Source organism: Anser brachyrhynchus, assembly GCF_964034855.1.
Source record: "Anser brachyrhynchus genome assembly, chromosome: 8".
NCBI classification, from domain to species: domain Eukaryota; kingdom Metazoa; phylum Chordata; class Aves; order Anseriformes; family Anatidae; genus Anser; species Anser brachyrhynchus.
In genome coordinates, this window is record NC_137702.1 from 15,553,566 (window position 1) to 15,570,916 (window position 17,351).

The following is a 17,351-nucleotide window of genomic DNA, read 5'->3' on the forward strand; positions in this document are numbered from 1 at the left end:
CTTATTCTACAAAGGGTAGTCCTACAAAGGGCGTCCCAATTGACTTGTGCCTCCATCTTCCATCCTGTAAAAGGATATTTTAACTTTCTGGGGAACAGCAGCCATAGAACTGTACTTAAACACTTCTCAAAACATTCACTTGTTATATACGTGCAACACATTTCAAGGAAACATTATTGCCCCTCCCAGGTGACTGATTAAAGCATTAACAAGGGCTCTCCTTGACCACAGCATCTTTCTTACTCCTTAACCCACAGCTCAGACTCCTCAACTTATGCAACCTCTCAGCTGAGAGCAGACTTAGTACACCACACACCAGTCTTCCTGGAAATGTTCTTCCAACTAATTGTGAGAAGCTATTACGCCCCATACACTTCTTCAACTTGTTTAAGGAACAGCAAACTTCAAGACAGCATGACTGTTTCTATACTAGTTAGGAAGCAATTTATGAATACAGTAGAGAGAGACCTCTCAGGCATCCACTTAAGCTCCTGAAGACAACTTCTGCAAGTGAGTCAGTCTCTCATAAACCAAGGAATTAGTCATTTGTTTGAATAGTTTCTCCTCCAACTGTTGCCAACAGTAGTAATTAAACAAACTTGAAGCAATTAAAAGTGTTAACTTTTTTGTACTTGACATTTTAACCACCAAAAAAAATTACTACTTTGGTAAACATTACAGATGCAAACTTTAAATCCACTTCTTTAATAGAATCAGCTTGCACAACACAGATCGTATGCAGCTTCTTTAAAAAAGACGCTGCAACTTATCATCCTTATGAATTCTGAGCACTTCATTGATATAACTGAGGGGAGAAGCTCAAGTTGTGACTTCATCCTGAAAAAAAAATAGTAGAACCCACACTTTCAGTAATTTTCACTACCTTTTGAAAGGTCCTCAATGAGTGTTGTAGTGAGCGTGCACAGATTTCCTAGGATATTCAATCCAGCCTTTCTATGGATGCATGTACAGTTCTTCCAGTCTGTCAAATTGCTGTTGGTATGTTTTTGTTTTTTTAAATTTATTTAAAGACAGAGCTCAGCACATGAAAATTGAGGACAATTCTCTCAACCGTGGCCTCAGCATACTCAAACCAGTAGAAAAATAGCCGAAGCTCATCCCTCCTAGTAATGAATACAGGTTATCACTGTAATGCTTGATGCATTCTCTAGTTGTACTGTAACAACAGCCTAATACCCTCATCTGATTGCCTAACTAATCATTCCCCAACAACTATTTGTACTTCTGATTTCTGTAATATTGCACTAATAATGTAATATTGCACTAAATGTCACCCCATCAGTTTTGGGCCATCTAGAATTCAGATTCTGTCACTCAAAATTCTTCTACCTACATCTAGCATGTTCTCTCTACCTTTTTTAAGCATTAATTTTTGAGCAACCAGGATTCTACCAAACATGAATGCCCACCTATCTTTTTCCACTTGCTTCATTTGAATTTCATTAGAAGTGATAAACGAAAAACACTTCTCTTCCCCAATGCCCTAGAGCAGGCAGTCACTTGTGTAGGATTAACCTCCCTTCTGTACAGCTGTTGAAGTCTCTCTGTAAAGAATCCTACAGCAACCAAAGCAATGTCATTAACATCAGAGGAATATACATGGCTTTGGGTTACAGATTAAAGCTTCTCAAGATTTCTGTGAAGAAGACAGGAAAAATGTATCAGCTTCAGGTGAAGTAAAAGAAACGTTTAAATAATTAGGATAAACTTTATTTTTTTCTAGTAAAAAAAAAAAAAAATAAAACAGTAGCTTAACTTTTTAACTGAATTAGCAGATACTGAGATAAAGATTTCCCAACCTGGGCAGGGAACTGTGAGGGTTACCTGCAGAGCTAAGATATGTGAAGGTAATTAACTGCCCAGTACATCCCCTGTGGCTAGGGAGAGCTGCAGCAAGCAATTTTGTTCAACTGATAAACATGCTAAGAGTGAAATCTCGGATGACACCATTCTTACTGCTTTTCTATGTAGCACCACATTTAGGATTCCTAAACTCCTGCCCTCTTTGAGGGTTCTCAGCCTCATGCCTCTTGGCTGGAATAAGAGGAACTCGTCCAGGACTCAATTCTTCCTGATGCAGGGACTGCATTTCCAGTTCCTCCTGGCAGTATCTCCAGACTACTTGTCCTTACCAACCAGATAACCTAAGGAACACCACATTTTGTCTTCTATCACTTCTCCTGCCAGATTAGTGTCTTCATAACCCAGAAAACTTTTCCAACAAAGAAAACTAATTCCTAGCTCATTTCTCAGGGGAAGTCAAATCCTGTGCAGCTAGGCAGGCTGATGCAGTTACCTGCCAGTAAGTAACCGAACTTGGCTCTTCAGCTCTTACTAACCCTTCCTTCTAGCCATTTGGAACTATATATCATGCTACTGCAAACAGCCTTAGCACTGTGCAATGAAGAGTATCAGTTAGACAGTTAAACTGTTAAAAACACACTTTTTAAAAATTTTTTTTTAAACCTTTATACATTGCCAATACCATCTGCAATACAAAAAGGAGAGGCTCAGCAGATAAATGGAGCAGCTTTCCCTCCAAACTAGTGTTTTAGGAGACCACACTGTTTCACTTTAAACTTGCATCATATTTTTTTAGGGGATTTTGGTCATTGCAATTGCTAGGATTTTAATCAGTCATAGTACTTTTGAAGAATTAGGTGCCCTTTTCCATATGTTACCCATAAATGAAAGCCTGAATTCTGGAGCCCTGCTTTGTAGTGATGGGTGAATTCCACAGCTGTGGGATCACGGAACACAAGGGGCCTAATTATACAAGGCAAGAATCAGTTCTGGTAGATGATTAAAAGCTAACATGAAGCTGAGGAGTTTAAGAACCACAAAAGCTAGTTCTTGCCTGTCAACTCCAATAGAACGAACGTTATTTTAGTGATGAAATCTTGAAAGAAGGTTCAAACCAACCACAACATAATGAAAGAAGAAGAAAGGGGGCTTCATGCCTCATCAGAACTTTTTTTTCTTCCCCTGCACTGTTGCTTTTTTAGGATCTTCACTGATAAGACTGTGTGGGTACCTATGTATTAAAGGGTTAGAGCCACACAGATAAAACCTGGATTACCACTGTTTTCTCTCCATGGGTGTACTAGACTGAGAAAGGAAACCAAAAGCATCTCTGCGAGTCCAAGGACAGTGACAGGCGCTGTGCCACACAAGTCGCACCAAGCACATTACAGAAATCTTGTGTGGAAAAGCCATACAGAGGTCTTTTCTCCCTTTGGCAACACAATGCTTCAGCTTTGCCCAGTGGCTGCTGCTGGCCCTTTCAGCTGAGCTTGTGCCCACAAAGGTCTAGATCTAGCTCCTGGCTCTGCAACATATCACTTTTAAGACCTTGGGCACGTTAAATGCTGACCCAGCAAAACGCTCCAGCACAGACACACAATATTCACTGCTACAGACTATGCCAAATGCAAGGTCTGCTGTCACTAACTTGTAGACAAGAAACTTCTGCATCCCGTCTGTAAGAGAGACATTGACAGATTGACATCACATTCAGAAAAGATTAAGCAAGAGCACCTCTCAACTAGTGTGAATTACTTGTTAATGCATTTCTCAATTGTGTAACAACCTCTCTTGGCATCAGGATTCTGGTTAGAGTAAAAATTGATTTTTTAAATAAGTTGTCAGCTGCTGACTACACAAAATATTTTTCAGTGCTGAAGGTATACATGCCATAAATTTATGGACACATTCAAATGTTAAGAGCTGCTTAACATCTACCAAATTACTTTCCAGTAATATTCACATAAACACACACAAGAGAAGAGCAAGTGGAACTACCTTCCCCATGCTATAGTTTAAAAAAAATTAAAGACTTCTGCATTAACTACCATATCTCCCAAGCTAAACATAAACTGCTGTTCTTTCTTGCTTGCAGCTTCATATAGATTGTTCCCATTTTTATGTATTAAAAAATACATGGCTTTCATGCACACAGATGAAAGGACAAATTAGTGCTATTAAAAGCACTACTGTGCATTTGAATCATTTCAGAAATTGCTTACCCACTAATTGAAGAAAGGCTGCAGAGTAATGTAAGAGTTTAAACATTATTTTGCATCCAGCTTTCGTGATCCTGCAACTGTGGGTTAAGAATGGTTTTACTGGTCTAGATTCTGCAACTGGTCTGCTTCTACCATTACAAATGTTGATAGCATTGCTCAACTGAGAAAACCATGTCATTCTTCCAAACAGCCTGGTTGTTCTTTTCATGGATCAGTGTCTATGTCTGTGTACAGTATGAGTTTATCCTGTAATTTTGTTAAGTGAGCAGTCTCCATAGTTAGCAGTTACAAACATCTGGCTGCATTTCAAATTTTCAAAACGTCTGGCTTGCCTATCACTTCACCAGAAGCAAATGCCTATGTATTCTGCCAGTCAAAAATATACAACACTTAGGCCAAAATTACATGTGAGACACACTTAATGCAGACAAACATTTGTACAGTACAGTTGGGAGAAATAGCAGTCACAGCATGGCATGCTTTGCAACACTTATTGTAAAGCCTCTCTTAAAGGTATGTTGCTTCATTACAATAATGAGTGTAGTAAAGGTAACTTACAGGAGGTCCAGTTTCCCCCTTTGAACCTCTGATACTTCCCATTTCAAATATTTTGTCACGATCTTCATAGCCATAAGCATAATTATCAACATCAATTTCATAACTGTTTTCCACATGATAAGACTTATTAGCATCAAATGGGCCTTCTTCCCCTAGACTGAGTTGATTATCCAGAGACAGGTCAGCAGTCAAACTGTACAGGGTTGTGTTGAAGATTTGTTGCTTTTTGGTTGGTTCACCTACATGCTGTCGTTCTTTGTCCATTCCATCACTTTTAAATTTACTCTCTTTTACAGGGGAGATCAGAGAAGGCTCACTTTGTCTGTCTGCATCTTCTATGGCATTATGTGAAGTATTTGGATATGAACCCATGGGTTTTTCAGTAATGCCTCTTCTTTTGCTTGGTTCCTGCTGATGAAGGGGCAGACTGACCTGCTTCTGAAGTTCTGTTTCTGGCCATGCTTCCAGCACAGGTTTGGCCTCTGCCGAGACATTTTGTGATTCCAAGTACTCTGGTAGAGAGTGAATCCAAGCAACGTTAGTAACAGGAACGTTTGATGCTCCTTTCCTTCTGTAAGCAGGTATGTCTTCTGACTGTTTTTTCTCACCCGTATTTTTCTTTAAAAAAACATCCAGCACATCTGACACATGTGGAGCTCCTAACTGAGATCGATACGTTTCAGCCTGGCGACACTGCTGTTTCACATATTTACAATAGTTTGCAGAGGCTTCTGCAGAAGGAATAATATCTAGCTGGCATATAACTCCTTCAAAGCTGACAGAGTGAGAGTTCATCCTTCCCAGGGTAAATAAACCATCCAAAACAAACATCTCCACTTCAGAATGTATTTCCTTGCTATAGTACTTCTTTCCACACTCAGCAAATATTGAGACAGTCTTGTCTCTAATGTCAATGGCAAACGAATGCCATTGTTCATTATGAACACTGTATTCAAAGTATACGGACTGCTTCCCTCCAGTGAACACCACTACTTTTCTCGGTAGCAACTGGACACCAAACTGCAGCCTGTTTTTGTTCCTAATACTGAAAAGAAAAGCATTATTTACTCTGTAAGAGTACAACCCAACCAATATGGTGAAACGATGCCCTAGATTTGCTGGTATGACTTGAGCGACGGGGGACTCAACATGTGCATCACCAGTCAGTACAACTCCTGCTATGGTCAGACGAACCCCCTGAGGTAATGGCGATGCTGAGGGCACTGTTGTCTCTGAAGGCTGTTGAACATTGCTCACGAGGCCTAGCTGATGAAGAACATCTACTGCTGAAAAAAGAAATAAAAGCATATTGTTGATTTTGTTTGCAAGCTCAAATTCAGATCCATGTAAACAAATGCACACAGAGCATCTTAACGAATCTGTGCTTCCTAAAGCATAAATACTGCATGCAGCAAGGCCTCCAAATCCCTAAAGTAACGTACAACAAACTTTCATATAAATCAGACAAATGCAATTAAAGCCAGCTTTCCTGATGAACAAAATTTAACTAAAAGAAAATAAAACACTCATGTAATGCCCATTGGAGACTAATTCATTTATGAAACTGAAAAATCCCTAGTGCTGTCCCACACCACAGTTGTGGCACACCGGTTGTCTGAGGCAATTCAGAATGGTTCTCTCCATTCTGACTTGGAGTAAGAAATTAAAGCCACTTTCCTCCAAAAGGAGAAATAAATGGTCAAGGATGAGTGAATTCATTTGCTATTGCATAAATTAGATACAGGCACATTGGAGTTGGTGTGCCTAAACACCTTCTTCCTTCAGGATGAATATAAAGACACTATATTAAAAATGACTAGTATTTAACAGTTGCACTGATGTCATAAGCCTAACTAGGAAGAGACTGGTACTTCCCACAGTATTTAGCTGAGGATTTTTTTTTTTTTTTACTGCACAATTTGTGCTTATATTAAGTAAATAAAGCTATTAAATGGCATAACAAAAACTGGGAGTAATCAACAGAAGCCAAGGATGCACTGCTATCTTAAGAGAAAAGAGCAACTGAAACAAATGGATGTTCAATATTTGAGTGGAAAAAAGGTTTCCTTTCCCAGCCTTCCCTTCCTCTGTTTACTGAATGTATTCACGGCAAACTTTAAGGACAGACAGATGTTGGCTTAGTTTCAGTAGTAAATTATGAAAAGAGCCTGAGACTTCCTTGAGAGTGGTTTATAAGTTGGAACCAAAAGCATCAACCTGAACGCACTGTGCATCTTGAAAATTAATTACACACCTTGTAGTGTTTCTAGCCATGTTAGAGATGTGCAGGCGTGCCAAGATTATGCTGGCGGGCAGCCAGCCCAGCCAGAGGTACAGGGAAAGCATATCTTTGCAGAAAGTCATGCGTACGCCAATTTCTCAAGATGTTCTGCCTCAGAGCAATTAATTTACTAGGCTATATTTTAATCTGTCATACTGATAACAGAGGTCAGGTTATAGAAGAGCTTCGAAGCAGAATACTTCTGCTAATGAACCACCACACTTTCCCAGGACCCCAGTCCTGCGTGGTCTGAACATAGCGACACAGGAGAAAGCTGTGCATGTGTTACCCTTGTGAAAGCTAAGAAGAAACACGGGCCTGAGCTCTGGGCAATGCAGAGGTCTTACACAGGCAAATAATTCCCTGAGGGCTGGAGAGAGAGCTCCAGCACTTCTGTGCGCTGGCTGAGCCAGCTGATTGTGTGCGGGAGAATACACTGCACCATGACAGCCAGTCTAATCTAAGGCTGTACCTAAACATCACAGTTCTAACCTGAGATATTCGACAGGTATTTGCAAACATTTGAAACTAAGTAGTCCTATTTAAAAATAGCAATGCACCTATGATCTCTGTCCAAAACATAAACTGCAAAATAAAGCATCCAGCCTCCCATGAGAAGAAAACAACCAATTTTAAAGTGATATTAGAGGATCATTCCTAAACCTTAATCTACAAATTTTGAAAGTTCCAATTTGAAAACAGCACATCGTTTAAAAGTTATTTTAAAAAAGAAAAAGGATCCTAGAGCACAATGAGAAATAAAACATTCTCCACATCCTGCAAACAGATCCTTGCTAACAATGACAGGTCTTGAGAAGGCTCAATGCTGAGAAATGCTGTGTGAAAAATAACAGCAAAAGATTAAGTATCGGATAATTATTCCTTGCTGACTTGCTGCCTGTTAACCCACCGTCAAGCCAAAAGGCTGTTCCAGACTTTTTTGGCCAGTCATTTCACTTCTGGTCCAACTTTTTTTTAAGCTTTCAGAAGCTCTTGGCAGTACATAGGGTTTTGGGAGCAGGCAACCCTCTTAACTCTTCCTCCCAGCTTGACAACCACAACTTTCTTTACCTATCAGTAGTCAGTTTTCTTTGTTTACCCATGTCTGCACAACATCTGTCTTTGCTTACTGTTCATTGAATGCATTAGTCCCCCGAACTGCAACGGCTCAGCTTCTTGAGTGAAAAGCTGTTTGGGGTTTTTGGTGTGAAGTGCTTTCCTTCCATCTCCTTGGATTACTTTTAAAATTCACAATATAATCAGATCATAAAGGGAGGAAAAACGTATCATGAACTTGAGCGAAAAATCTTCTGACCCTCTTGTGGCATAAAATAATACCAAAGAGAATGGCGGGGTGGTGGTGGTATCAGGCTGTTACTTGGTTGTAGTGTTCTGCATCACTATTCTGTCCAGTCTCTGTTGTTCATTTTCCACATTCCTTCGTACTTAAGACTTCTCTGAAGGCAGGATATTTGGGGTGCTCTCTTCCTTTCAACAACCCCAGTACACACATTACTCACTTTCCTTTTACTGGTACTGGTAAGGGAACAGCGAGGATCATTCTTCAGTCAGCTCCACCAGAACAGTGGATAATTACTCATCCGGTGATTACTCATCACCCATTTTCTAGGTGATGCTGCATCTGGAGTTGGGTAAGTTAGGACACCTGGTTGCAGCAGATGCTCTCCCAGACACCAAGGTTGAGTACTGGCACAGAAAAACAACCCGACACATGGATTCTGTGTCCTTAAGCCAAAGTCAAAGTACTATTCCTAAAGCCTGAGGCTGTATATTTACATATATTTCACTGAACACAATTTATAACACCCAACTGAAATGCATAAGGAAGAGCTTCTCAGGTAAAGGATGCACAAGCTGTCTAGAGAAAATGGCTTCATTCACTTACATTCCCTTCTCTGATGATTTTCAGATCTATCGTTCAACTACAAGACTTCCTAAGGAAAGGTTTTTGGCAGGTGCGCTTATTCAATTACTTTTCAGGAGCCACACTTTTTGTATGTCCTTTATACAGGGATTCAGAGGGAAGATGGGGCCTCTGCACTCATCCCCACCAGCAGGAAAACAAATCCTACAGAGCTAGAAGGTGCTGGAGCATCCCCAGGGCTGGCGGCCCAGCAGCCTTCACAGCCCTCTCCTTATGCTTTTTCGACAAACCGTTTCTAAGGCTGCAGAACATGAGAAGCAAAAGAAATTGCTTATTTATTTGCAGAGCAGAGTGGGATGGAGAAGTGAGAACAACTCAAACCATGGCTGCAGAGCTGTCTCTGGCATCCCTCCCCAGCTCCACTGGGAAGATGCAAACTGCCTCCCTGCCCCAGCCTCTCCCCTCCCGTCCACGCAGGCCTGGAGCAGGGCAGGCCACACACATCTGCGGGTGCTGCCCTTGTCAAGCAAGCTGACTTTTTTTTTTCCCCCTCCTCTGATGCAGAACTTGGCTCAATGACTAGAAAATCTGGGAAAATCCCATCATCACGAAAGCACATGTCCCCCATTTAGCTGAATGTGAAAAAAACAGCGAACAATCATACCAGGCAAACAATGAGCAGCTGATGGAAGATAAAAGTACAAAGGGAAAGGGGAACCCACCCACCCACCCACCCCCCCGGAAAAAAGTAACCATGACAAAAAAAGCTCTCTTATTATATAATGAGAAGGAAAAAGGCATTGGTGAGAGTAATGGTGGGAGGCTACAGAGATATCCCACAGGGCTCTAGCAAACCTTATCAGGAATGTGCCCTGAATTCACCATGTGACCCGGCTGTTTGTATTCAGCTGAGCATTTGCAGTTACCATACACATCATCAGCCAAGGACAAGCTACTTCTTGCTTCATCTGTATGGTGAAGGAATATGGTAGAGAACTGACGTTGCCACTCTCCTTTCAAATAAGAGAATAAATGGCACGTCAGCCTTCACCACCCTGGGACACTAGCATTCCCACAACAGTCCCTAGTGCAGGCTGCACATCTGGTGCAGATGTAACAGCTGGCAGATCAAAAAAGAAACAAAAAACAAGACAACCCTATTTCCTCACTGACATCTGCATCTGAATGCAAAACCAAATGAATACACAATTTCACTTTTTGCTTTAATGATGCCAGCCTAGACTAAGCCTTTATTATATGCAGTGGTTTGCTTGTTTGCCCTCAGAAGTGCAAAGGTAACTCAGTCATAGCTTGCCACCCCCAAGGACACCCACTTGCAGTGAAGACACAATCAAAGCCTTTTCTCTGTACAAGACTTCTCTTTTATGAAGAGTCTGCTTAAATATGTAAGCAATTTCATGGACAGAAAGTCTGAGTAATTTTCAAAAGGTCATCTTTTCCAAACTGATTACTTTAAACTTTAGCTCTCATCGCACTGCTGCTGATATTTAAGTCACCATAAGGAACTGAACCTAAGGTCACTAGTAGACATTTACTCTCTTGATCTAGTAACAATCTAAGCATCTTGGTATAAGAAAGTGTTCTCACCTTGTTTTGGTGCTTGTGCAACACCCGCAGCTATACATATTGCAATACAAAGGAGGAGGGGCTTCCTAAAAAGAAAACAACATGTGAGAAAATATGCAAAGTTTCAGGAAAGCATGCAAAGTTTCAGACTTGAAGGAATTAGAAACTTGATTCAACATCCACAGCCAATGTCAGGATACCACTGACTTCAGCAAGTCCTGGATCAAAACCTTCAAGCCCTCCTTCACATCGTACAACTTTCCACTGATGCTGAGAAGGCATTTTGCACAGATATCAAGGACCACGGATGCTCTCATATATAGCACATACATTTCACAATGGCTTTTATTAATAACGTAACTGCATCTGTTTTATATTTTCTTGTGGCAGCCCTCAAATATGAATGCTGCTACGTAGTAAATTTCTTCCTGGAAAAAAAAGTTACCATAAAGAAACTAAAAAAACAAGTGACAAGTTAATGCCTACTAGATACTTTTGTCCCAGTGTACCTACAATGTCTTGTCACCGTATCACATTGTGTACCATAAATTAAAGTGTTGTGTCATTTTTCTTCCTGTATGATAGTTTTATCATACTACAAGATACGCTCTTCAAAGTAAAAAAAATCCCATCGCATTTTGACTTAAAACTTCATGATCTGATAGAATTTTAATGGATACTCTGGTCTCGCTGATGGTAAAAAAGCAAATAAGGTCAATACAGATAACGAACTTGAGATTCACATTAAACAAAGATACCATTAATGCTGAATCTGTGGGTTGGGAATACATTTTTACCATTCTTAAAAAAGTCTAAAAAAGTCTTTCATTAATTCACAAATTAGCCAGATTAACAGCTAATCACAATCTTCTTACCAGTGACTAAATCTTGTAATAATCGAGAAACATTTTCTATTAATGTTAGACATCCAGGCACAGACACAATTTTACGTAACAATGATAGCGACGTATACCAATTAAGCAGTAGGAAAAAATATTTCTACAAAGTGATGCTGAGCAGTCAACTCATGCTCAACCCTCGGCTCAACCCTCTTGCTCACTAACATATGTTTAATATCAAGAAAAATCAATGAATGAGATCCACTGAAAGAGTTTGCTGGACCACACCAGAGTACTTGAGCACCTGGAGTAAACAGAAAGCATTTGAAAGTAATAAAACCGCAACTAAACACCTGTAACTTTGTATGAATTAGTCTTGCCAGTTAGTCAGGTTTGCATGTCAAGAAAGTGCAGGAAGAAATCCTCATGTCTTTGTAGAGGAGTGTACAGTTCAAACAGTAATGGCAGACAAGTTTCTTCCCCTAAGTGTTTGCTGCCAGGTTACCTTCAGCACGGAGGATAACATACACATAAGCCAGGAAGTAATGCTTCAATGAAAATAAATCATGCTATGATTTACAAATATCTATGTACCTATATAAAGCAGTCTTTAGTGAAAGTCTTAATATTTCTTTCAAGCATTTGCAATTCAAACATTCCAGAAATCACAGAGCAAAAATCTGTCATCATTGTTTCCTCAGAGAAATAGAGTCAAACCTCATTGACCTAGCAGAGGGTGGGTTTGAGTACTTACCCTCTTCCACCCGGGCAGCTTCACCGTGAGGCTTTCAGAGCCAGTCTCTCCTGGCGCACCCCCTGCGCCCCAGCCCAAGCAGCAGGCAGCTCTCAACCACTGCCCCCAGCCCAGCCCTTGCTGGCACTCGCCAGCCACCAGCTGAGTGTCCCCCCTTCTTGCTACAAGGAGAAACACCTGCAGCAAATGCCGGAAGGAGAAAGGAAGCATTACAGGCTGAGCCAGTTACCACCTTACAGGTGCTCTGGTTCACAAGACAATCGGAAGAAGCATGCTTTCCATCACCACCCGCTCTGCAGGTTGTATAGGGTATTTGGCAATAGCCATCACTGCTCTAGTTCTGATCACGGAAGGGGTGGGGGAAAGCCTATGCCTCACAAATCCCAATGTGCTTGTTAGGGCACACTTTAAAATTAACCACTGCAGTCCCTAGCTATTTTTCTCTTCAGTCCTTCTCCTGCTACAGTCATGAAACTTCTACCGCAGCAGTTCTGCTGCTTCTGCAAAAGAGTTAATATTGCCTGTTATCCTGACAGCAGGTCAGTTACTGGGCTCACACTTTATTTTATTCAACTCTGAAGACCAGAATTCAAGTTCTGGTGTAATTTCATGAGTAAACAGTTTCTGTGTCACACAGTGTTTCATCTTTTGATCTAGTAAGAAGCTCGGTGAAAAAAAAGTCTTGGAGGTGGACAGTAGACAGCTGTGTTAGCAAGGAAGTCCAAGTATTGCACCGTATCAGCCAGAACTTTTTTTTTCTTTGAATTTTTCTTCTCTTTTCCTATCTTTCACGGACACAAAAATTCCCCATTAAAAATAACATGAAACATTTTAATTAACTGAACTCCAAAGTCAGGGTGCTCAGAGAACCCCAGAGCCCAAAGTGCAAAGATCACTCCTTAACATTACAACAACCTCTTCCACAAAGTCAGCCAGGGACAAGCTGAGTGTCAGGTATCTGCCCCTGTCACCTCCCAGCAAATGTTGTAGGAAGGCAAGAAATTCTGAAATGCTCCCAGGGCTGTAAATTACACAGATGTAATTGGATATACAGAAACATTAAGTGAGAGGTAAAGACAAATGTCTGGCTTACATAGTGTGCTCCAGCTAATGTTAAGAACAGATGAGCGATCAGCTAAGAGAAAAAACAGGGACCAGAGACAACCATAGGTCTGGAGGTCCCTAATGCATGGGAAAATATATTCTTCCTTCTACCTTTTTCCACAACAAGTACAAATTTTTGTAAATGAAACTTTGTGCAAACTAAATTGAAGCTATACAATGCAGCCTCCTCCACGGCCAAAGACGAAAGATGAAAAAAGGAAATTCTATCTTTTGAAGAGAACCTGTTCATTAAAAACCTCCCTTCTTGGTCAAGATCACTACTGTTGGCATTAAAAGCAGCAAAGCAGCCAGCTCTCAGACCCTATCCTCACACACAGAGAGACCAGGTTCCCTGCTGCATAATGCATACACGGCTGAATCCATCTTCTGCCGTAGCTGCAGGAATGAAGTGAGCAGTGTGCAAGGCACAGAAGCTCAGCCTCAGTCCATGTGCCTTAGCAGAGGCCATAGCACTTGGGGAGACTTGCCCTGTTGGGACATGACAACAGAAAAATGCAGAAGTGTGTGGCAGGAAGACCAATCTCCCTGGCTGACTCAAATGTTGGCCATTATTCCCCCTTTTAACAACACACAATGAGCCTGAAGCTGTTCCGTATTGGAACAGTAATGCCCCTTGGCAATGTCCTGTCCTAGAGTCCAATTATCTTTTGAGCTTCCCCTCCTTCTCCTACCTTTGCATCCTCTCTCCTGTTTTATATGGAAACATGAGCTGATGGCAACTACACAATTGCTTGCAGGAAGGAACTTCCAAATGTGGTTGAGCTATTCCACCACTTAAAATAGAGCTTATCTTTCTGTTTATCTTTAAGATCTTGTGGCTGTTTGTCTCTTCCTATGCGTGGACAGCGACTGTGTTTTTTTCCATTCAGGATGACAGACGGCTGAGGAAACTGATAAGCTTCAAAGCAAGTCATGGCAAGCAACAAAGCAAAATTCCACATTTGAAGACTACTCAGCAGCATACAGAGCTTGGGTTTGGTCAGTGCATGGCAGTGTAGCATAACAGTATCCTCTTCATTCCCTGATAGTTTCCTAAACCTCAGATTTGAAGGAAGGAAGACCACTGGCTGGTTGCTAAAGAAGGCTAGAAAACCTGATCCCAGCGTAACCAGCACAGACACAGAACATACTAAACCTGAGGGCTGCATTCAACCCCGCATTCGTCAGTGACCCCACATGCACTGCTGCTTTAGATCTCCTCTGAAGACAACAGCCCAGTTTGTGTCCATCACAGAAGTTGAAAGAGTGTCATGTACATCTTCTAATGTATGCTGCATAGGCAGCCTCCTTCCCAGCAGCTGTCCCCATAACATCCTTCCCCTGAACCACCTGGGCAAACACAGACTGTGCACCCCCTCATTCCACTCAAATTAAGAGCCCCCTTGGAAATCTTAGGCAAGTGTTTAAACATTGGGAAGACCCAGGACACAGTAGTATATCAGGAGATTTGGATTATCCTCTCCAGATGGGCCTACAACTCCAAGCAGCACAACCCCTGTCTCTGTCAGCTCCAGCAGTGCTTAGGCTGGTGTTGCAGTTCTCTTCTGTCTCCTGATGGCACATCCCTCCACAGGGATCAGCACTGGCAAAGCTGTTCATACTTGGACATACCTGAGCATCTAGGTATCCATACAGATAACTTTATAAGTCAAACCTCACAGCAAATGCAGTCACAGCTCCCTCACTGATGGGCACTAGTGTAACTTCCTTCCTTTCTTCCAGTTTTTTCCCACTCTAAAATCACTATATCTGTTTTTCACACTGCTCTCCTCAGCCAGGCAGCCCTAGAACATCCCGTGCCTCCCACACAGATTTTCTCAGAGTTTCCTACGAGCCTTGTCTCCACAGCAAGGAAAAGGAGCAATGAGTGGCAGAGCTCCTGCCATGCACAGCCTCCCTGGCCTCTCAAAAGCAGGAGGCAAATAAGGCACTCAGGTAAAACCCTGAGGGTTTTTTGGGGACCGGCGATAGAACCTTCTGGACAGAGGCACCCCGTGCCTCTCAACGACCCCAGGCAGTTAAAAAACACCTATTTCAATATCTGAGAAGACAGATGTCTTCCTTTGCCACTATCACGAGACAAGGTGGCAGGGCCCATGCTGCTCCCGGGTTCTGACGCCTGCAGCCAGCGCGGCTGGCGGGGACATGGCGGCCTCCACAGCCTGGTCCTGGGGAGCGTCGCACACCCTTTGCTCACCATGCACCTGGTAAACACCGAGGGTGAGGCACCTGAAAACCTTGCAGCAGGCTCCTAACTTTATAGAAGGGAAGAAGGAAGGGACAGAAGATAAGGTGAGAGGAATAGGATCAAAAAATGCATTGTTCTTCCCTCCTGAGGAGCAGTGGCCTAAGAGGAGTCCTACAACAGAGCTGTGGTGTGGAGGAAGGGAACTCCCTGCCTGGTGGTCCCGTTGCTCTCGGGACAGCATGTGGCTTATGATGACAACCTAGCACATCCGGAACAATCGCGTTAGCATTTCTAAAAGCAGAAAAATGAACGAAAAAATATGATTTTACAACTGTTTTTACGAGCACGTACTTGATTCCTCACATTAGCTCTTGTCTGGACAGAGGACACTAAGTTTCCCTCTGTATCAAGGCAAAAGTACACAGCTTGGATTCCCAGTCCTGTGAAACGCGCTTGTCTTTCTAGGATTGTCTCTGTGCATTTTGTAGATCACTCTTCAAAGATCCTACAGCTCACTGCTTGCAAGAGACAAGGGGAATACAAGGTTGTTCATGTTTTAAAATGAAATATTCTGTCAGCAAACTGTGTCAGACTTAGACGTCACGCAGCTTTAGGAGTTTTATGTATTTAACCTGCAGAGACACTCCATAGAGGTAGCAGGTCTGACCTAATGGCATTTCCACAAAAACGTGGTTGAGGTTGAAAGAGACTGGCTGGTTTGAGAAACGCTAAGGAAACCTGATCCTTTAGCAAAAAAAAATCTGGTTTCTTAACACAGGCAAGCACCCGGGTTGCCTTCTCTCAAGAGAATGAGGTAAACAAGACAAACTGTCCATATAGCTCCAGAACATATACTGTATCTACTACAATTCTGTCTCAGTGATACAGGTTTTGTACTCAGGTAAACTGCATCTGTGTTACTTTACAATAATTCAGCTTTTCTCCATCAGCAATACCCCTTCACAAATACCAAAAAAACAAAAATCCTGTTTTTAACTTGCACTCAGAAGTCCCGCAGACGCAGCCACTCAGACCACCTTCGGGCAGCCACGTAGCTGCTGATCACCGCTCAGGCAGACCCAGGTAACACGCCAGCAGCACAATCCTCACCACAACACAGAACAAATCCTTCCCGTTCCCACCCGGAGCTCACAGTAAACCTCATTCCAGCCACTGCCTGAATAAAATAAGCACTTTATAAAGAAGGCACACACTGGTAACCTCTATAATGTCATTTCAACCATCAAAAAAGTTCACGGTCATCTTGCTTAGTCTGCATTTAGGCAAGCCACAGAGGAGAGAGGAGCTCTGCCTTCACATCGCAGATGTACTCTAGAAACGCATAAGCCTCTTGGAGAAGCACGTAAATGCAGGGCACCTCACCTGGTGATTCACGTTACAGAGGGAGCAGCCTCAGCTGTTAAGCGTTAAGCCTTGCAGGCTTTGCTTGCTGCCCTTGAATAGACGTGCAGTAAGGGGGGACGTGCAACCAGGCCACCTGCGGGTGCAGGGACACGCTGTCCCCCAAGCGCCCCGCTCCAACCTGGGGATGGGGGACACCGCTCCTCGACCGCGCTCCCCGCAGGGCAGGACAGGGGAGAGCTACAGGGCACCGGCACCCCCACAGCCCCCTGAGGAGGGAACCAGCACCTCGTCGGGTTAGGGCTGGCGGCTCGGGAAAGCCCCCGGGTGAGGAGCCGAGCCGAGCCCCGATCCCATCCCATCCCATCCCACCCCCTGCCCGCGCTCCCGCTTACGTTGGTGCCGCGGGAGAGATGCGTCCTCGCCTTGTCCTCTGGGCTCCCAAATGCATTTGTATGCATTTGTCCGGGCAGCGGAGGTCCGAGGGAAAGCCGGAGCCGAGCGCCGCGCCGCCGGAGGCTCAGGTCCTGCCCATCAAACCCCGGCGGCCCCGAGCTCTCCGCCGAGCTCCGCGCACGGCCCGCGGGGGGGGGGGGGGGGGCGCGGCGGGGCCGGGGGCGGTGCAGGGGGCGCGGGGGAGCCCCGCGGCTGCCGGAGTCCGGCGCTGCTGCCGCCCGCCCCGGCACCCGCCGCGGTGTTGGGTTTCACCGCCCGCTGCCGGGAGAT

At 43.3% G+C, this 17,351-nt stretch overlaps 1 protein-coding gene across 4 annotated transcripts in view; it reads right to left on the bottom strand.

Moving 5' to 3' along the window:
- Window positions 1-17,213, bottom strand: part of COL24A1 (collagen type XXIV alpha 1 chain) — a 134,834-nt gene extending 117,621 nt beyond the window's left edge. For 3 of the 4 annotated variants that reach the window (XR_013954444.1, XM_080602970.1, XM_080602972.1), the window contains exons 1-3: window positions 17,021-17,213; window positions 10,379-10,443; window positions 4,605-5,890 (exon numbers count right to left, since the gene is read on the bottom strand). Coding sequence is in view for 3 of the 4 variants with exons in the window: in XM_080602970.1 (XP_080459096.1) it covers window positions 4,605-5,890; window positions 10,379-10,443; window positions 17,021-17,076 (1,407 nt within the window). In the remaining variant the exon portion in view is untranslated. The remainder of the gene's footprint in view (window positions 1-4,604; window positions 5,891-10,378; window positions 10,444-17,020) is intronic. The other variant, XM_080602971.1, reaches the window with a different exon arrangement.
- Between the last annotated feature and the right edge of the window lie 138 nt (window positions 17,214-17,351).